The sequence below is a fragment of the Camelus ferus genome, chromosome 13, assembly GCF_009834535.1.
Source record: "Camelus ferus isolate YT-003-E chromosome 13, BCGSAC_Cfer_1.0, whole genome shotgun sequence".
NCBI classification, from domain to species: Eukaryota; Metazoa; Chordata; class Mammalia; order Artiodactyla; family Camelidae; genus Camelus; species Camelus ferus.
In genome coordinates this window covers 16,249,348-16,270,946 of record NC_045708.1, presented here as the reverse complement: position 1 = coordinate 16,270,946, position 21,599 = coordinate 16,249,348, and the positions used below count along the sequence as shown (strand labels likewise).

General features: G+C 52.6%; 1 protein-coding gene across 1 annotated transcript; it reads left to right on the top strand.

The window, feature by feature from the left end:
* Positions 1-1,302: 1,302 nt before the first annotated feature.
* E2F2 (E2F transcription factor 2) lies at positions 1,303-20,929 on the top strand. The gene is made up of 7 exons (XM_014557939.2): positions 1,303-2,095; positions 7,579-7,684; positions 9,580-9,799; positions 10,614-10,772; positions 11,860-11,974; positions 13,690-13,882; positions 17,586-20,929. Exons 1-7 carry the CDS (start codon positions 1,844-1,846, stop codon positions 17,852-17,854), a joined length of 1,314 nt encoding a protein of 437 aa, XP_014413425.2. The 5' UTR covers positions 1,303-1,843; the 3' UTR covers positions 17,855-20,929.
* The last annotated feature ends 670 nt before the right edge of the window (positions 20,930-21,599 follow it).

The window sequence follows — 21,599 nt, the reverse complement described above, 5'->3', positions numbered from 1 at the left end:
GTAGACTGGAGTAAAGGGGGCCTGTGTCCTAGAGATAAGGCCAGAGATGTAACCACAGCTGCCATGTCTTGAGGTTCCTTATGAAGCAGGCTCTGTGCTGAGAGCTTGACATGCATTATCTCATGAGATTTCCCCACAATCTTACGAGGTGAGTGTTACTAGGGATAAGAAAACCCAAGCTCAGAGAGTTTACAAAACTTGCCTGGGGTCACACAGCTAAGTAAAGTGACTAGACTAGGCCTGGGTATTCTGCAAAGTCTGAGCTCTTCATCACCATGCGTTATTGCTACCTCATCCTCAAAATCCGAGGATGAGGTATTAAGCTGGGAACTGACTCTGAAGTGCTTTGAATGCCAGGCTCAGACTTGCATAGAAATCACATGCATCAGGCAGGACTCAGCAGACCTGGAATTCAGCGGCAGCTTCGAGCAGCTCTGCCATTCACTAGCCCAGGTCACTTCTCTGAGCCTTGGCCACTCTAAACTGGAGAGGTGAGGAATTTAAGTGGATCATCAGCAGTGAGGAAGGCAAGACCTGTGACAAAAGGATTGTTTAGGAGAAACCTGGAGATGTTCAAATATTTACTGAGTGTTGGGCTCTGGGGAAACAACTGTGAACTGGTCAGAGCTCTGCACTCTGGACCCCTACCCAAGCCTGCAAGGGGTGAGCACAACTTGGGAGAGTGGGGGAGGAGCCTTTTATTGGAACAAACAAAGGATCAGGAGCTGACCTGTCCCAGATTGAACTACCAGATCTCAAGTCACTGAAGCTCTTTGTGTGAACTTGGGCAAGTCACCTAGACTTTCAGACTGTCCATCTTTATCACGAAGACCGCCATTCCTCTTCTGAGGATTGTTGGATTAAATTAAATAAAATAAGACGTAATTACCTGGCAACTGTGGGCACTTAATAGATGTATCTCCCTATGAAGAGGTATATACATGTTAGGCTCCGCCTCTCGCCCCGTTGCCAAGAACAGGTTCCTGGCTTTCGTTTTACAGGGGGAAAGAATGTAAATACCTATATGTTAGCTGAGCTATAATACAGACTACCAAAAGGTCTGGGGCCTGGGCAATGTACCGCTGGGTCGGGGCTCAGGTCAGAACTCCGCGCCAAAATGTTTCCCCGCGCCGACCCCAGGGAATTCGGGCCCAGTCCCCAGAGTGCGGCTGTCTCTGCGCTGTGTTGGAGTCGCAGTCTGTTTTTCTGCCAGGCGACAGCAGGTGTGGTGGCCCCTTTAAGCAGCAAGCTCGTGTTGCAATCGCCGCCTTGGGGACGGGTCCTTTCTGAGGGGTGGAGCCTGTCCCTGTTGCAGCGACCAACCGAAGTGCGGCATTTTCCGCGGGAGATCCGAATTTCGCGGCACGCAGTTTCGCGCTAAAAAAAAAAAAAGAAAAAAAAGAAGCAGAGAAAAGCTCAGGGACTCGAGAGCGAGGCGAGAGGGAGTCGGTGCAATCAGTCCCCCTCCCCCGTCCGAGAGCATCGCATTTCTGCCGGGCCCGCAGCCACCCCAGAGAACCCCTCCCCGGAGCCGGCCGGACCCCAAGCGCCGAAGCCTTTGGGGGCACTGGGCCCTAGCGGGTCGCGGCCGCCCTCGGGGCGGAGCAGCCCCTGGCCGTGCCGCCGCCGCCGGGCGATCTCCAAGCGGCGATCTCCAAGCGCTGCCCGGCTCGGCGGCGGGCCAGGAGGGGAGGGTCCGGCCTTGCCCCGCCGGCGCTCCATTGGCGGCTTCCCCCGGCCTCCCCGCCATGCCGCGGGCGGTGTGAGCCGCCGCGGGCTCGGGAGCCCGCCGGTGTCGGCGGGCGCGCCAGGCCCGGCTGGGGAGCTGGGGGCTGGGCTCGCCATGCTGCGAGGGCCCCGGGCCCTGGCTCCGGCCGCCGGGCCGTCCCCCAAGGGGCTGCCCGCGATGAGCCCCACCGAGCTGTGGTCGCCTGGCCTCAGCAGCCCCCAGCTCTGCCCGGCCACCACCACCTACTACACCCAGCTGTACCCGCAGACTGTGCCTCCGGCTGCAGCGCCAGGCACCTGCCTCGACGCCACCCCCCACGGACCTGAGGGTCAAGCTGTGCGATGCGTGCCGGCTGGCCGGCTGCCGGTAATGCTGGGGACCCTCCACACCCACGCTTCCTTCTCTGCTTTTCCGGGTGTGGGAGAGGCGGGATGGGCGCCAGAGACCCAGTTTGAGTGAAGCAGGTCGAGTCTGGGGAGGGAGAAGGGGAGTCTTCAGCTTCCAGAACAACCCATTGCCCCCAATAGCTGAGTAGAACAGCGTTTCATTTTCAGACTTGGGATGAAATAACCTCATCCCCTGGAGCAGAATGGAATGAGCACTGGGTCAGGAGTGTGGAGACCCAACCCACCACCCCCAGTGCACCCTGTGACCTTGGGGAAGGCCATGGAATCAACTTTGCTGTCATTCATTCATTCTTTCATTCATTGTTTATAGCCCAGAAACTAGTACTGGGCACCTGCTATTGTCCAGGGTTCCCGCACTGAGCTGAGCCTGGGGTATGTGGGGACTTTAAAATAGGGGGCAGGTCTCTTAGGGGACACTGTGGGGACTTTAAAATTTTGAGACTCCAAATTTTCCATTCAGCTAACTCTTTCCCCATTATCTGCCCTAGGTCCTCCCCCAGGCCCAGTCTTCCATCCCAGACAGCCAGTAGCAGGTGCAAGTTGGGGGCAGCCCCCTGGAGTTCCTGTTCAGATTGACTCTTCCCTCTTCAAGCCCCCAGGCCATGCCAGGGAGGGCCCAAAGTGTGGTGGCACCAGGCACAGGGTGTGTTTTGTGGGAGTGGAATTCCTGGAGCCCATGAGAATCGAAACAAGCATAGGGTAGGGGTGGAGTGGGAAGAGCCCTGAGGGAGTGGGGGTGGCAGTTAGGGAGCCTGGTTTCTTGTCCTGATTGCCACTAATACACTGTGTCCTTGGACCAGTCTTGGCCCCAATTTGGGCTTCAGTTTTCTTTTCTTGAAAGTGTGTGTGTGTGTGTGTGTGTGTGTGTGTGTGTGTGTTTGTGGGGGGGGGGTAGCTGTGGGACTAACTCATTTCAGGTCTCTTCCAGCTCCAGGTCCTGTGTTTTAGGAGCAAGCTCCAGGGTGGGGAAACGGGGATGTTGTAGGTTTGCTTTGTTGTAAGTGGTGAATTTAGTTCAGGTACAGGGGATAGACCACCCGCTCTGCCCCAGAGGCATCTGATCAGACTTTAATCATTCAGCAGGCACAGGCCCCCAGCTGTCTCTGGCTGTAGGCAGATTCCCCACTCCCTGCTACGGGAATCATGCTTTGCCCATGCTCACGGCTTTAACCTTTTCAGAGCCCCTTCCTGCACATTATTACAACTAGGAGGAAGGAGGCAGGAGTGCTATTCCTATTTTACAGGTCAAGCAGCCAAAGAAAACCAGGACTTTGTATCTGTCTTTTGTTCAGCAGTTTACAGCCTAAAGCAGTTTTGCCCCCTGTGAAGTAAGGTGCTATTAGTAGCTCCATATTGCAGGAGGGAACTGAGGCTCAGAGAGGGCATGTGACCTGTCCAAGGTCGTACAGGGAGGTGTCTAACCCACAAGGCAGGTGATCATTAGTCTCTTCTCTGCAGCCTTGACTTTCTCCAGTCCTGCCTGATTAGGAGCTGGGTGCCCACAGGGAGGGGGCTCAGTGGTGGGCCCATTCTCTCCTCTGGCCAGCTGCTTTCAGGCGACTAGTCAGAGTTTCAGTAACAGCTGTGGTTTTGAACTGCTTCCCTCCCAGAGGAGCCAAGTGCATCTGTCTGTACCTCCCTCCCGAAGGGGCTCAGAGATCACAGCAAGAATGACTCTCTTTTACTGAATGCCTCTGGTGTGCCAGGCACTGCTTGGCACTCTTCACATTCGCTATCTTGGTCAAGATGCCTGGGACCAGAGGAATCTTACAGATGAGGAAACTGAGCAGAGACGTGATATCACTTGTCCAAGTCCCAGGCCAAGAAGTAGGAGAGTCTCCTTACATCAGATCACCCTAAAGGCCTCCAGGGCCCAGAGCCCTTTCTCCTGTCAGTCCCCAGCTGCCCCGTGCCCCACAACCCTGTGGGCAGGTCTTGACCCCCTGCTTACTCATTTTAACAGGGTGTGACCTGGAGCAGCTCCAAACCTAACCCTGGGTGTGGCCTCTTGCTTTGTGGCCAGACTGCAAAGTGCAGGGTGAGCAGGATTTGTTGGGGAGCTGCTGTTTAAAGGGACCTTAGGCACTGCCCTGGGATGGCAACCAAGTTCAATGGCAGAATGAAGGCGGGAACCCAGGTCTCCTCGCTCCCTGGCTGGAGTGCTCTCCACCACCTCTGGAGAAGGCGTGGGATGCTTCTTGGTTGAGTCCCTACACCAGCTGGTGGGGTACATGGCCTCACTCTGTGTCATCCCTGCAGGAACCTGTGAAGAGGGTGGGATTCTGCAGAGTTCTTTCCTTTTCGTTTGTCTGTATTTTCCAAATATCCTCTGAGACCATGGAAGAAAATGAAGACTTTAATGAAAAACCCTACAAGGCGGGTCAGATGAGGAAATGTAGGCCTCGGGAGGCAGGGCAGCGAGTCCCTCCCAGGCTACCTGGAGGCAGAGCGGGGATCTGGAAGCAAGGCTCTCAACTCCTTACACTGGCTCCTACCCCCACTATCTCTCTTAGGAATTGGAGCTTCGGAGAGACCTGGCTCCACTCCCTGTGTGACCTTGGCCAGGTCACTTCCCCTCCTCTGAGCCCCAGTTTCCTCACCTTGCTGCCCATAGCAGGTATGTCTGGGATCTCTGGCCTTCTCACTTCTAGGGCTGAAGGAGCATTGCTTGTCTCCCTTGAGGTTGGCAGGCCTGTGAGAAACAGCCCAGGGGCTGCCTGAGAGGGTCAGGTTAGAGCCGAGCTGGCCTTTGCTCTCGGCACATCTCCCGCACTCCTGAGCTCACCTGGGACCTTTCCCCTTGCCAGTGCCCCTGCTGCTTCAGCGACCGCAGCTCCCCATCCCTGTGTGAGCACGGGCTCTGCCGCACTCTCACCGCATCCTCGGTAGTGGGGAGCATAGCATCCCCATTTTACAGATGGAGCTCAAGAGGTCAGTGGACTTGCCCAGCTCACCAAGCCTAGATGGGAACCCAGGCAGCTCCAACTCCAAGGCCTGTACTCAGCCTCTCCTTGGCCCTCCTCCTGGGCTTGTCCTTTGCTACTTCTGGTCTGCGGGCTCAGGTTTATCCATGAGCTGACTTTTCTCTGGGCAGTGCTCGAATGTGTCAGAGAGATGTCCTCAAGAAGGGGACACTTTGCTGCTTAGGGATCCCGATAACACAGGATAAGGGCAAAGGAGAGCAAGAAAAGGGAGAGGGCTGGTGTGTGTGTGTGTGTGTGTGTGCGTGTGTGTGTGTGTAAAGGAAAGTGATGTGGGCAGGTAGGCATAGCCAGGCCCTGGCTCAAATTCCTGCAAATTCTTGGGCAATGTGCGTGGGTTGGAGCTGAGCAGCCTGATACATGGCTTTTGAGTCAGACAGACCTGAGTTCAAACTCTGCCCTTTGTCTGTGTGACCTTGGGCATGTGGCTTAACCTCTCTGTCTCCACTTGTCTGCCAAGAAGGATTGCCGTACTGAGGTAGAACGGATGAACAAGTGTAGGCCCAGCACAGGTACTCTGTTCAAGGTCCTCCCCTCCTCCCTGCTCTGCAGGTAGTGAGGTTCTTCCTGTTGTGTTCTGTGAGCTCAGCAGGGGCTGGCTTCTGTCAAGTGGGGGATGTGAGTGGGGTTGGGGAGAGACTGGGCTGCCACCTCTGCCTTAGGTAGAACTCAGCCTGACTTTTCCTTTCCCTGTCCTTGGTGTTCCTTCTGAGGGATGGATGCAGGATCCTGGGCTGGACAACCTTGATCAGGATTGATAAAGACCTTGGACCTCACCAGGTCTCAGTTACTTCAGCTGTAAAATGGGGATTCGTGGTGTTAGAAAGATTCAGTGAGGTGATGAATGCTGGGGTTTGGTCTGAGGCAGGTAGAAGGTCTCAGCGAATGATTGGGACTTGTTCTATAGACAAGATGGGGCTAGATCAGGTCACCTTTCCTAGAATCTAGCATCTCACCAGCTGGGAGATTAGAAAAGGAATATTCCAGAGAGACTTCAAGAGCAATAAGCAAGGAGGTAATTATGTCCAGGTCTGGGTGGGAGTGGAAGAGAGGCTCATTGCTAGGCTCCTCAAATCAGTCCAGGAAGACTCCCTGAAGGAGGCAGGAACTGGGGGAAGAGATCTGGGACAGCAGGAAGAGCCATCACCACCTCCCACACCTGTCAGCCCAGCTGTGCTCAGCAGCGGTTAGAAGTCTCAGACCTGCTGAGCATGACCTCACCACCAAAGGTTAAAATAAGCCTCTCTCCCCATCAGCGTAGGGTGTCCGGGTGACTGGGGGAAGGGCAGAAGAAGGAAATGGTCTCAGTGACCTCCAGAATAGTTTGTCAAGGAAGAAGCCAAGATTGGATTTTTGGGAAGGGACTCTGCATTTCCTGAACACCTACTGTGTGCTGAACCACAGGCTGAGCACTTTACAAAGATTGTCTTGCTTAAATCCTTACAACGGCCCCTTGCCGTAGATCTATTCTACCCCATTTTATAGAGGAGGAAACTGAGGCTCCTTGATGTGGAGCATTTCCCCAAGTCACACAGTGAGCCCGTGAAGATTCAAGCCCAGGCCTCTGACCTGTGCCCCAGTGCCCCCATGCCCCGGTGCCTCCACCCTGCCTCTGCCCAGCCCTAACAAGGAGAGAGGCCCCTTCCGGGCCAGTGCAGCTTCTGGGCGTAATTGAGGCCGGGTGGCAGTGGGGTGGAGAGGAGCAGATGGGTCTGTGGTTTGATTTCCCCAGCAGGTGTTTCCCAAGCTTGGCGGGAACAGGGAGGGGGAGCAGGGGGACCTCAGCTGCTTGTCCTTAAGACACAGGGGAAGGATTCATTGTCTGCCCCTCTCAGCAAAGAAAGAATGGCAAATAAAGTCTATTCAGGAGGCCTGGGGCTCTTGAGCTGGAGCCCAAACATGGGGGTGGGGGATGTTTGCACTGCTTCTCATGTGGGCACCTCCCTGGGGTGTGGCACTGAGCCAGGAAGTGCCCTGGGTCTGGGTGGATGCCCAGCCCCACCCTGATAAGGGCCAGCTGTGAGGCTGTGATGGGCACTCGGTCTGGCTGGGCCAGCTGCTTCAGGCATTGGGAGGGAGGGGCTCTCCTGGGCCTGATGTGGTTTAGGCCCCACCGGCTCCTTCCTGGGAGTGGAGGGGTTGGGGGCGGGGTAGATGTAGAAGTGACCTTGGGGCCTGTTACTAAGGAACCCTGAGTTTAAAACCCAGACTGGCTTTAGTAGTCTCAAGTGCCTGGGCCCCCAAAGACGGGAGTGTTGTGTGCCCCCAGAAATAGGACTTCTTCCCCTGAGAGCTCACTTTTTGGGTCATTGAAATTTCCTTACCAGGTACAGTGCTGTTTCACCCAGGACTGGTGGTAAACTGAGGCAGGAGGTGGCTGCTGGGGGCCTCAGTGCTTTGGCCCCGGGTCGGGGGAGGAACGATGCTCAAACTCTACCTCTCTCTCCCCTCTCTCCCCAAGGCCAAAAGGAAGCTGGACCTGGAGGGGATCGGGAGGCCTGCAGTCCCTGAATTCCGGACCCCCAAGGGGAAGAGCGTTAGAGTGGATGGCCTCCCCAGCCCCAAAAGTAAGCCACGCCAATGGGGCATTTAAGGGCAGGCTCAGGAGACGGGGGTGGGGTGGGCAGGGGCAGGGGACAGCAGCCTTGCCCAAATCACCAGGACTAATATTTGTAGCACACTTTCTGGTTTACAAAGCAGTTTCCTGTGCATTCTCACTGGATCCTGCCAGGAGGTGGGATTATCCCCATTTCACTGACGAGGCAGCTGGAGACTCAGAGCGTCAGTGACTTGCCTAAGGTCACACGACTCGTCAGTGGAGTCAGGACCAGAACCCATACACACAGGTCTGGCATGGCTCCTCCCACACTATACATCGCTCTCATGATCTAAACGTGATGACTGGCATTTTATTTGGCAGCTTACTATTTTTTAAAGTTTTGAAATCACTTCGATCTGACCTTTTCTAAAAGAAATAATCCAGCTCAGAGAGTGATGGGGGCTAACCAGGGCCTTTCTCCCACATGCAGACAGGTAAATAAGTGATTGAAAGGGAAGTGAAGCTTTTTAAGATCCAGAGGCTGCACACATAGTGCCTTCCTAAAGCTAAGTTGGAGGGAATGTCTGCCTCTTGATATTTTCTGTCAATATTCCGCTTAAAGAGGGAGTTCAAGCAACTGTGTTAGGGAGGAACAATACTTTGGGGAGACAGAGACCTAATGAAGAAGGTTTGTGACTGGGTTGGAAGCATGATGGTCTGGAATTTGGGGATCTGGGCAGGGCTCTGCCCTGACCTGACTGATCGCTCCTCTTCTGTGAACCTTAGTTGTCTCATCTGTAAAACAAGGCCCAGCTAAATCAGGAATAGCATGAAAGTTTCCTTTCCAATTGATTGCTAGAGGCTGCCCAGAGCTCTTTATTAAAGGATCCTAAGTGTGCTAATCAATCAGTAATGTCTGCCATGGGTGCAAAAATGGACAAATCAGTGTGTGTGCCGAATACTTGCCTGTATTTGTCTGTATATTAAGAGGTTCTAAAGTCCCCTTCCAGAGGAATCTGAGACTCTCTAAAACTCAGTTTCCAGAAATAGTTTGGCCACTAACTTGCTATATGACTTGCAAGTCACTAAATTGCAAAAGTCCTCTTGTGGTTTAAGATGCTGCAGCTGAGATGTGGTCTTGTGACATCGACTTCATTAAGAAAGGGACCTTTTCATGAACCTGCCACATGTGACATAATAGGACTGATTCCTCTCAGATAATCATTGGGCTACAGATAGAAAGAAAAAGCAAGTCTATACCTTAAACTTGTACAGTGCTGTATGTCAATTATATCAAAATTGGAAGGGAGAAAAAGCAAGTCTATAAACATTTTCTCAAATCCAAGCTCATTGTTCCCTCCCTACCCTAATTCCAAATTCCTGACATAATGGCAGGAAAGGGTAATGGTTAGGAAGGAAGACTCTGGAACCAGATGGTTTGGATTTAAATCCCAGCTTTGCCACTTTATAAGTGAGTGAGCTGAGCAAGTTACTTAGTCTGTCTCAGTATTCTCATCTGTAAAATGGGGATGGTTATACACCAGACTTATAGGGTGTTGTAAGGATTAAATTTGCTGTATATGGAAAGTGCTTAGAACAGTGACCTACACACAGTAAGTATTTGGTGGTGGTGTTATGGCTGCCCTGAGCTTTGGTGGAAAGGTGCAAACCAGGAGTTAGAATATTTGGTTTCCAGCCCTGACTCTACCCCCGATTGTGAGACCTTCAGCAAGTCACTTTCCCTCTCTAGGTATTGGATTCCCTGTTTGGACAGTGGTGGTGAATGACCCTCTCCCTCTCAGTGCTTTGTAAACTGGCAAGTGGGTGCTCATGTGAAGAGGGATACTTAGTGGGCCCAGGTCAATGGAAGAGGTTCCGCAGGGGGCCCTCTCTGAGCAGTGACTGAGTCCCTTTCCTCCTCAGCCCCCAAGTCCCCCGGGGAAAAGACTCGCTATGACACGTCATTGGGGCTGCTCACCAAGAAGTTCATTTACCTCCTGAGCGAGTCTGAGGATGGGGTCCTGGACCTGAACTGGGCTGCCGAGGTGCTGGATGTGCAGAAGCGCCGCATCTATGACATCACCAATGTGCTGGAGGGCATCCAGCTCATCCGCAAGAAGGCCAAGAACAACATCCAGTGGGTGTGAGTGCCTGGGTGGGGCCGACGGCACCAGGGGGCGCACATGCGCAGAACCAGAGGCAAGATCCAGAAGTTGTGAATGCGGGGGTGGGGGGAAGGGCGGGCCTGAGAGCAACATCCAATGGGCACAAGTGCTGGCGGGGAGAAGCAAGGGCAACATCCAATCCAATAGGCTTAAATGCTGGGAGTGGAGCCAATGTATTTAAGAGATGGGTGGAAGAGCAGGAGTATGCTGAGGGAATATTAGGTAAGCATGGCGGGGACAGAGAATGATTTCTAGGACATGTAAAGGCTAAAAGGACCCCAGATTCTCTTGAGTCAGGGGTTCCAAGATTGCCCTCTCCTAACTTAGGGAAGTCCCCTGGGATCTGAGCTGTGGTTACTTTGACTCCTTTCAGCTCTGAGATATAAGTACTCCGGACCCTTTTCTCAACTCTATAGTCTTAAAGAACAGACCTGCAGCCCCTGGCGTGAACTCTAAAAGAACCCAGGCGGAGCAATCAGGACTGAAGTCGTTCCAGCTCTCTACCATCTGGGGAAGCCTGGAGCACAGGGTAGATAGAGTTGAAAGCCCCCCCCAAAGTGGGGTCAGGCCCTGACTTGTTTCTTTTAAACCTCAAGTTCCAATCCCTGGCAGCTCCCTGGGAGCTAGGCAGGACCACTGATTTGTACAACCTAGAAGGCACCACTGTAGGCCATTTGAGTGGCCTCTTCCTGGTTTTGTCCATACCATCTGTGCAGCTTTGCACAGCAGCCCTGGGATTGGGGTCCCTGGATGTGGGCTGAGACTAACGCTGGAGGAATTCTCTGTCCCCAGAGGCAGGGGACTATTTGAAGACCCCACTCGGCCGGGGAAGCAGCAGCAGCTGGGGCGGGAGCTGAAGGAGCTGATGAGCATGGAGCAGGCCTTGGACCAGCTCATCCAGAGCTGTTCTCTGAACTTCAAGCACTTGACGGAGGACAAGGCCAACAAGAGATATCCTCTTTGGTTGGGGATAAGGGGTCCGGGAGCAGGGGAGCTGTCGTAGGCTCATAACTATCCAGAGTTGGTGCAGTACCTCCCAGCTAGGACCGACCCACCCTAGGGTTCTGGCATTTCTGTCCTTCCTTCCCTAGTGGCTTTTCCTCTCATGTCTATTGAAGTTACTTTTTCATTATAAAAATAAGACAAGTACATTTCTGTAAATCTGGAAAATGGAGAAAAGAAAGAAAGCTGCCGCCTTGACACAGCCATCGTTCCTTAATTATGCACAGGGTATGTGTTATTTAAATACAGCGTGTACCTGCTGCACATAAGGTTTTATCCTGCGCTTCTCCACTTAGTATGTTACCATAGATGGTTTTTATGTTACATATCCTTCCTATTTGGTTGATCCACATGAAATTGCTGATACTGGACCATTTTTTTTTACTTCTAAAAACAGCAGTTTCATATGGCTTAACCTCATTTTAAAGGGCTTGAGAATGTCCTACTCAGACCACTCTGATTTGTTAAGACCTGAGATGGACATTTAGATCGATTCTAGATTTCTGCCTTTATAAAAGCAACATTGTGATGAATATCTTTATGTATAGAACATTTTCCCAAGTTTTTTTATTTCCCTGGGTTAGATTCTTAGGATTGAAACGATGAGGTCAAAGAGCATAGACTTTGCAATGGCTTTTCTTACGTTTTCCCCACATTTTGACCGTGTAATTGGTATTTGGATTGACCTTTTTGGAAGGATGGTAAGCATTGTGAGAAATAGAAAGAAATAAGGCACCTTTTCCTACCTTCTCAGAGCTAATAATCTAGCTTGGCAGATGAAGCCTTTATGTAAAAAACTGATATAAGGCAGTATTTTTTTGTTTAATGATTTACACCCCCACTTGCTTTCTTTCTAAAGGGATCCAAGTTAGCTTATGATATTAAAAGAACAGGTTACAGTTTGGGGTTATTTATAAGTTGCATAAGGAATGAGAAAGAGATGTTTAGAGGCTTTGAGAGGTGGGTTAGATCTCTTCCTGGCAGGCTGGGGGTTTGAATTTTGACCAGTCACTTCCCTTGACTCTCCTGCCCCTACACTGGCCTATGTGACTTACCAGGACATCCGTGCTGTGGGCAACTTTAAGGAGCAGACGGTGATCGCTGTCAAGGCCCCTCCGCAGACAAGACTGGAAGTGCCTGACAGGAACGAGGTGAGAGGCGAGCACCTGGTGGAGAGCAGGGTTAGGAAAGTTCCGGGCAGCTCTGCAGATTCCATCCCTGGTACAGCCCAGTCCCAGTCTTCCTGGGTCCATGCTGATGGCCACAGCAAGACGATGGTCTCCGAGCCAGGGCAGAAGTGGTGGAAGCTGGATCAGGTACCAGCCTGAGAAGATGTGTATTCCTGATTTCTCCCCTCATCCCACCAGCCCCTGCGTTCCCTTGCATGTGCCCACATGTACCCACACTCAGTGGGGTTAGTACTCACAATAATCTTTTCGTGTTAACCATGCTCTCCTAGGTTAAAGACCAAAGTTCTTAACACTTGAGGCCCTCTGTGCTCTGACCTCACCAGCCTCCTCTCTCATGCTGCCCCTGTTCTGTCTTCACTGCAACCATGCTGACCTGCCTGCAGTTTCCCCACCACACTTAACTTGACCCTAGTACTAGGCCTTCTCATATGCTGTTCCCTTCAGCGAAATACTCTTCCGTCTCTCTGCCTGGTTTACTGCTATTCATTCTATAGGTCTCAACCTGAACATCACCTCCTCAGGAAGCCTTCCCTAATTACCCCCCAGATTTCACAACCACCTGTCCTTTTCCATCACGTTTAACCTCTTTTTGCTGAGATATATTGGTGATTACATGATTATGTTCTGCTTCGTCTATTAGAATGTAACCTCCACAAAAGCATGTTCCACCCATGTGGTACCCCTAGCCCAGAGTCTTATAAGGGCTCAAGAAATAATTTGTTTAATGGAAAAAAATTAACATAAATAAGGCCCTGCCATCACCTTGGAGGGGCTCAGGACCTGTGGGAAAAAGACCCAAGCAAGCAAGCAGTGATGCTCTCATTTATAGACTGAAGATATGCTTTGAGGGCCTGGAGAAAGGACAGTTGGCAGAAGAGCCCACGGGTGATGACAGTTAAGCTGAGTCCTAAAGAATGAATAGGATCAGGGGTTCGGTATAGCTCATTGGTAGAGCATGTGCTTAGCATGCACGAGGTCTTGGGTTCATTTCCCATGTGCCTCCATTAGAAGTAAGAATGATAAAATAATAATTAAAAAAAAAAGAATGAATAGGCTCTCTGCCAGGTGAAGTAAGGGCAGGCAGAGGAATGGCCAGAGCTTGGGTGTGGAGACCTGAACACCAGCTAGAATGGCATGTGTGTAGTTAGTTGTGCCTTAAGCTGCGGGTATGGGGTAGGGAGGAGGCGGGTGGGAAGGCCAGGTATCCGAGTCTCTTGGTTACAGATAACAGGAAGCCAAGTCCAATTGGCTTAACTGAGAGGGCCTGGGGGGAACCAAGTGACAGGTCCAGGGGAAGATTTGGAGATCGTAGGCAAGGCTGGATGCAGATCTCAAACCCTGACTTAAAGTCGGCCTCACACTTGCCATCTCTCACTCTTCTGTTCTCTGGGCCAACTCCGTCCCCAGGTGGGCTCGCCCCTGGCTGTGGTAAAGATAGCTTTTATGATACCAGCTCAGGCCTGAGAGTAGAGGAAGAGTGATTTCCCAAAGAAAAATCAAGGCATTCTCCCTAAAAGAAGGAGGTCGAGGGTCCAGACAGATATCTACCAAATGGGGCCGGCCCCAGTGCCCAGTTCAGGAGCTGAGCTTGCTGGCATGAGTGGTGGGAGCCTCGTGATCCATGAGGAAGCGTCCGGCTGCCCAGAGCCATGACCTGGCCTCTCTCCCTTCTCCAGGAAAACCTGCAGATATATTTGAAGAGCACGCAGGGGCCTATCGAAGTCTACCTGTGCCCAGAAGAGGTGCAGGAGCCCGACAGTCCTTCCAAGGAGCCCCTCCCCTCCACCTCCACCCTCAGCCCCAGCCCTGACTCTGCTCAGCCCAGCAGCAGCACCAACCTTGGGATGACAGAACCCATGGCATCGTCAGGTAAGACCCTCTGTCCAGAGGGACAGGAGGTGGGAAGAGTGACCAGCCTTGGAGTTTCCTCTTCCATATCATCATTTGTTGAGTACCTGCCTTCTACCCAGCAGCCAGGGACACTGTCCTCCCCCCACACGTGTGCGTTGCACTTTACACTTTATAAAGCACATGCACATTCCTTGTCTCATTGGGGAAGCTGACGCTTCCATTTCTTTAACTCAAGGGTTAATAAAACTATCTGGCCTGTTTTTATATGACCCATGATCTAAGAACGATTTTCATATTTTTAAAGAATTGGGGGCTTGGGGTAGGGTGACAGAGACCGTAAATGCCCTGCAAAGCCTAAAATACTATCCAGACCTTTACAGAAACTTGCTGACCCATGATGTAACTCAGCCTTTCATTTGACACATGAATAAACTGAGGCCCAGAGAGGGCAAGTGATTTCCCTAAGGTCACACAGCAAGTTAGTGGCAGAGCTTAGACAAGAGCCCAGACTCCCAGTTCTCCTCTAGTGATTCTCCTGTGCCCCTGACCTGCTCTGGGGACCAGGGCTGTCCCTCCACCAGCCATCTGTCCCTCTGGGCACCTCCCAGTGCCTATCTCCCACCCCAGACCTGTGCCCCACCCTGTCCTTCCTCCTCTGCCTGCGCTCTGCTTCTTCGATCCACTGTCAACGTGTGCACAGCTCTCCAGAGTCAGAACCTTCGGTTGTCTTCTGAGACCTTGGGCAGAGGTGTGGGACCTACTGCATAAGCAAGGGTGAAGTTTTTACCTCAGTTATACAGGTCAAGAGCCTGAGGCCCAAGAGCAGTAGAGGCTTACAGAACAGTTGGTGGAGGGGCCAGCCCAGAACCCAGCTCTGTGCGGGGCCCACTCCCTTGCTGCCCCTCTCCACCCTTGCCACATGGCCTCTGAGTGTTATACCTGCTGAAAAGAGCAGGAGGAAGTTTTCCAGAAGGTAAACACCCACACACATGCATATATGCACATGAAGCATGTTCTGGCCCAAGGTCTGAGCGCCAGGGGCCACGTGCAAAGAGGAGGCCACTCCAGTCTTGGGACCCAGTTTCCATCCTAGTTCTGGCACCACCAGGGGAATCACTAACGCTTTGGGGCCTCAGTTTTCCTCATCTGTGATGGGAGGGGTTTGAACAGGAGTCATCTAACATCCCTCCGGGCTGTGACATTCTGAGGTAGACCTAAACGTGGCTGAGGGCACTAGAGCTGAAGTTGGGAGACTTGTTTGAGTCTGCGCCTCACCTCCTGTGACTGGGCGACTGTGGGGGAGTCGCTCTAACCTCTCTGAGCCTCTGTTTTCACATCTCTAAAATGGAGACATTGAAACTCCATGATTATTGGGTGGGTTTCAGGTGATGATACAGTGTGCATGTGACTTTTTAAAAAAGCTCATGTGAATTGATCATGTACTATGTGTGGGTTTGGAGATATTTAAGTGAATATGAGCCATTCAGGGTGTGATTGGGGCATAGATGTTATAAAGAGCAGTTCTCTTCTGGCGAGAGAGGCGGCGGGTGAGAGGGAGAGAGAAAGAAAAGAGGGAGAGACTCTCACGTGTGATATCTTAGTAGCTGCTTCCAGCAACTCAGTGAGGTGGGCCCTATTTTTCCTGGTGAGAAAACTGAAGTGCTGGGTCCTATAGCGGGTGAGAGGGGCTGTCCTCTTCCTTGCTCCCAAGCCAGGCGTCTTAACTCTGACACCTGCAGTCCTCTGCAACATTTGATTTTCTTTTTATTCAAATGCTACATTTAATTGGCTTCTTTGAGCCTCAGTTGCCTCACCTGTAAGCAGAGGTAACAACAGTGCCTCCCTCGGGGCTGCCTGAGTGTCTGAGGAGGTGAAACAGGCCTCTCCTTGAGAGCAGAGCTGGGCCGGGCAAGCCCTTAGTAAACAGGGGCTATTTTTGTTTTTTAAGAAGGGCAGCTGGCAGACCCAGCGAGGGGTCTCTGCAGACCAGCTGTTGTCTACCTGCACTTCCCATGTAAGCCTCTCAACACCTGAGGCAGGTATCATCATCCCCATTTTAGGGATGAGGAAATGGAGGTCTACAAACATTGTCCCTTGCCCAGAGTTACACTAGTGAGAGATTGCTCAGGCGGTCTGGCGTAGCAGCATGGTTGTATTTTCAAAGCAATGCTTGGTTGGTAAGGAACGACTCAAATGGTGAAATTCTGGGTGAGATTCAGAGTATATTTGGCAGCAGATATCCAGTGGTTCCACATCCCTGTGTGGGAAATTCACCTCCTTACCTCTAAATGGAAATGAGCTTGGTGTGCTGAGAAATCGGTGATGGCCAGTGTGTCTGGAGAGGTTGAGTGTGAGCAGTAGAGGCAGGTGGGAGAGAGAATAGAAAGGTATGCGGGGGCCATCTCAGTCCTGCCTGGAACTTGGATTTTATTCTAAGCCATTTTTAAGTCAGAGCTCAGACTGCAAGGGCCAAGAGTCGAAGCAAGGTGAATGGTAAGGAGGCTCGGGCAGGGGCCTCGGTGAGAGAGGAGGGGGCTGGCGCCAGGATCAAGCAGCAGAACTGAAGAGGAATGGGCAGCTTAGAGGGCTAATTTGGCTGCAGAGCTGACTGAACTTGCTGCTGGATTGGGTGCAGGGGAGACGGCAGGATTAAAGATGGTTCTTGGGCTTTTTGGCCTAAGCAACTGAGTGGGAGGGGGTTCATTCAATACGATGGGGGAAGACGCAGGTTTGGGGGAAGATCAGGAGCTTGGTTTTGACAGGCTGAGTTCTGGTGTAGCTCAGACATCCAAGCAGAGGTGAAGCAGGAGCAGTCACGCAGGAGCCCAGAGCCCCGAGGGTGGGCGTCCACTTGGGGGCAGTAGGTCTGGAGAGGGATTTAAAGCCCCAGGGCCAGCTAAGATCACCTGGGGAGAAAGAAGTGCAGCCAGAGGGGAGCATCTGAGGATGGAGCCCTGGGCTTCAGGGCTTGGAAGTTGGGAAGAAGAGAAGGAGGACCCAGGAAAGGAGACCTAGGAGAAGCAGCCAGAGATATAAGAAAGGAAACAGGAGAATCTAGTACATCTGAAGCCAAGTGAAGAAGATGTTTCAAGAAGGGTGTGAGCAACTGCATCAGATTCTGCTGGAAGGTCAAAGAGGATGAGGCCAGAGAACTGACCATTGGATTTAGCAACGCAGGGTCGTTGGTTCAGTGGCATGGTGGGGACGGAGCCCAGGTTGGAGTGGGTAGAGGAGTGAATAGTGGTGGGGAGTAGAGAGTGAGCATAGGTAACTCTTGAGAAATGCACTGTGAAAGGGAGCAGTAAAATGGGCTGGTAATTGGAGACAGTCATGAGGTCAGGGAAGGATGCTTTTTAAAGCTCGGTGTTGTTAGAGGATGTCTGTGTGTTGATGGGAATGATCTGGGAGAGTGACAGGAAAGAGAAAATGATTTCAGGGGCCAGGGCCTTGGTGATGCCAGGGGACATAGTTGAATATAGAAGGTGGAGGTGGGTTTGGAGACAGGAGAGGGGAAGGGAGAGAGTGTGGGTGAATGAGGGCAGTTGCTGGAGCTGGTGCGGGAAAAGGAGGTGACCCTGTGCCATTAGATGCAGGGAAGGGTAGGAAAGACAGGCAGAGTACACAGCTGTCCGGGGAACTGGAGGCTGTTCTTGTTTCTGGAGATCTGACCAGAGGCTTTCGGCACCAGCATCAGGCATAACCCTTGTCTGTTTGCCTCCAGCGCCAGCACTGACGTCCCAGCAGGTCCCGCTGCCGCCCCTGCCATCCCTTGTCCCCCTGGAGGCCACCGACAGCATGCTGGAGCTGCCACACCCACTCCTGCAGCAGACCGAGGACCAGTTCCTGTCCCCCACCCTACCGTGCAGCTCCCCTCTGATCAGCTTCTCCCCGCCCTTGGATCAGGACGACTACCTGTGGGGCCTGGATGGAGGGGAGGGCATCAGTGACCTCTTCGACTCATATGACCTTGGGGACCTGCTGATTAACTGAATGGCCCTGCCTGCCCCCAGCAGTCCTGCCTGGTCTCTACCTCCTGTCAGACAGACCGACAGGCCCTTTGCCTGCACAGGACAGGGGACATGAGGGTCCCCTCAGGGTATGGGGACACCCCCTTTCCTTTCCTACCCACCCGCCGGCCGCCGCTGTCCAGGGGGATGTGGAGGATATGGGTGAGGAGCCTATCAGGGGTTGGGTCCTGTCCTTCCTAATGGGAGCTGGGCCTGGGAGGGTCCAGCCAGTCTTCTGACCTCTGACCTCTCACGTGAAGGGCCACAGGGGAAGTGACCGGGTCCAAGTAGAGGCCGTGCCACTGCCTTGTGAGGGGCAGTTAGGACCCTCAACTTATCAAGAAGCACTTAATGCCTTTGTATTTATTTCAGGTTGAGTTTTGTTTGTTTGCCTTCCTTGAGTTTTAGCAGGGAGGTAGTTCTAGTTCCTAGTTTTTTTTCCTCAGACAGGCCCAGCGCCGTAGCGCCGTCCACTGTCCAAGGGTAGGCCAGGGCTCCCAGGGGCCCAGGCCACCTCCCCGATTCCCCATAGCAGCAGGGGCAGGGCCTCTGAGGGCTGTCCAGCCTGCTGGAATGCTAATTGCACTTGGGCCGCCTAATGCTAGCGAGCAGGGCTGCAGGACTGCTGGTCTCCTGTGTCCCAGAGCTGGTTCCAGGGAGCCAGCCCCCGCCCAGGCGAAACAGGAGCAGACCTCATCCTATGGAATTCCTTACCTCTCCCTCCCCTTGGAATGTAAAGAACAATCCTCCGGGGAGTCAGCCCAGAAGAGCCCCTGGGGAAACAGGGCAGGAACGTGGGAGCAGCTATAACCCTGCCAGGGGCACCTTTTCTCCATTGTTGCCTCTCGCTGGGACAGGAGTTGTTTTACACTGAGGACCTGGGAGGCAGAAGCAGCCCTGCCATAGACAAGAAGCTTCCAGAAAACACCTCTGGTAGCTGCAGGTATCATCCTTCCCTTTTCTGGAAGGATTTTTTTGCTGTATCTGTTGAAGGGAGTGATTTTTTAAGGGCCTCCCCTTCCCCCCCAGCTCTCACACAGACCCCCAAGGACAGAAGTGACCACGGCTTGATGGCATGTTGGTTCCTTTTGTCACAGGAGTGCTGAAGGGGTGACAGGGAAGAGTCTTATATTGCAGACCAGACCTTGGCAGCTAATGGGGAGATGGTTTCTGGTTTCCTCTTCAGGCTTGGGGTCCTGAGAAGGTCTTTGGCCTCATCCCCTCCCCCCAGAGGCTTGACCGTCCAACATTGTCCCTGTAACTCAGCTAAGTGTGGGGGTCAGCTCTCCTCCCCAACCCAACCTGGGGTGGGGGTGCTCTGGGCTGAACCAGGCTGTGCCTTCTGGAGAGAGGCAGCCAGGAGTGGTGGTCTGAGAGACCCACCACCCACCCTCAGGGAGCTTGGTTCCCTCAAGGGCTCAGCTGGGCAGCACTTTTTTTTTTTTAAGTTTGTAGCATTAATTTGGTTTCAGATACGAGGTTGGCTCCATGGAATTGTTCCTGAGCTGATCTACTGGCATCTGAAGTTTGGAAAGTGGACTTCTTTGGGAGCGGGATCCAATATGAGTTAATGTCCAGCTGTGGACAGTCATGCTTTGTCATTTGCTCAACTTCCTGGGTCCCCAAGTTAGCACCCTCTCAGGAATGATCACAGATGCCCCGCTCTTTAAACAGTGCTAATTTTGTATGCTTTACAGAGGTGCCTTTGGTCTCCCTTCCCCAAATACTCCCACGGGCCTCATCAGAAGGCTGTTTTGAAGCCCAATGTGCCCAGGGCCAAGGGACCACCTTGGCCCTTAGGTAGGGGAAGGGGGTGCTGCCTGGGATCTGGTTTGGGGCATGTGGGGCCTGAGACAGCGGTGCTGTTGTGAGGTTTCCGCTGGGCTGCCGTTTAGCCACGCACCAGTTCTGAGGGCAGAGATAATTGATTTCTATACCTTGGACCTCTGTCTAGAGCTTTCTCCTAGAAGTAAGAGAAAAGGAAGAAGAGGCTGTCAGGACCCACCAGCAATGAATTTAATGGTGAAGTCTCGCCAGAATTTAATCTCATTCCCCAAATGCCCAGCCATAAGGCTAGACAGAAGGGCTGCCCCTTGGGCCCAAGGCCGATATCCAGGGCAGCTGCCCCTACCTCTTCCTGTTCTGTCCCCTCCATACCTGGCCTGGCCCAGGGGCTGGACCACCCAGACCAAGCCTCAGGCTCAGGGTAGGAAACATGCTGGTGCCTCTTTCTTGCCAGTGACACCTGAAACCACCCAGGTTCCATCAGGTGCTTTAAGAAGCATTTTGAGTGGAATTGCCTTCAGGGGACCGGTAAACTTTAAAACCAGAGTAGAATAAAGAACAGTTTCTTTCTGAGGTACATTATTTCTACCAGGAAATTTCCCAGCACCTCCAGCAGCGCCCCCATGTCACTCATATCCCCAGGGGCCTCCAAGGCTCAGAGGCTCCAGGGAACCCAGTAGCATTAAATTGTTCATTAGAGTTGGAGATTTGAAGAGATTTCTTAAAACCAGAGTGGTGTCCCTTCCCCACGGCCGTGCTGTGGTCTGACCTGCCCGGATGCAGGGAGGAGGAGGAGGGTGGCGTGTGTCAAAGCGGCTCTAGTGTGGTTTTGACCTTATTTTCTCTCCCTGAGTGTTCTCAGCCTCAGTTTTGTGCTATATTTAGTCTTTAGTGAGTGTGGGTGTTCCCGCGACCAAGCCTTGTGTGGCTTAAAGCGTCTGAAGCGAAAGCCTTTTGGGGTTGTTTGCAAGCAGCTTTCTGGTTCTCATCACTGTGTTCCGAGCTCCCCACCTCATCCTGGGACCCTGTTCTCCCACGGGAACCCTCAGTGACCAGAGCCCGGCCACCCTGCTGGCTCCTGGGTAAGTGAAGAAGCCTTGTATGTGGCACATGTGTCTAGAGGGAACCTGGTCCCTGTGCTGGGACTCCATACGGGTCACTTACCTCCATCCTCGTTTCTGGTTTCACCCTGGGTCCTGCCTTGATGAGCACCGTGTGAACACCCTTGTGTGGTAACGATTGGGCATTAAATGTCAACTCTGGGTGCCTTGTCTCTGTTGTGCTTTCTGAAGATCATTACCAAGTGTGAGTCTGATCCTCCCAGGTTGTGAGGGCAGGGACTCTTCTGACCAACTGACTGATTTCTCCCCGGAAACAGCCTCCCTTTCCCACACTGGCTTATTGTGCCTGAATTCTCACCAACAAGACACTTATTGGTGAGAAGTTAGCAGCACCCTGATCTAAAATGTGAGCCCTTGCCCCACCTCCATCACCTCTCACCTGAGCTGTTTCTATGGATTCCTTAATATTCTCACTGCTCCCCATCCTTCTCCATCCCCTCTGAATCAGTGGTTTTCAAAGTGGGGCCCTTAGACCGGCATTACTTGGGAACTTGTAGAAATGCGTATTCTCAGGTCCCACCCCGGACATGAATAAGAAATTCGAGGGGTGAGACCCAGAATCTGTGTCTTAATGAGTCCTCCAGGTGGTTTTAATGCAGCTGAAGTTTGAGAGCCATTCCCTCCACTAATCTGGAGAGATCCTTCTAAAACAGCTCTCATGTCACTCCTCTCCTTGATGGATGGCTCCTCCCTCCCCTCAGGAGGAAGTGCCCCTTCACTTGGCTCACCCTACCTTTCCAGCCTCACTGCCACTGCTTCCCACCACCCATAGCCACACTGGACTTCTTCGTCAGTTCCTGAAAAAACGTATTTTCCTCCTCT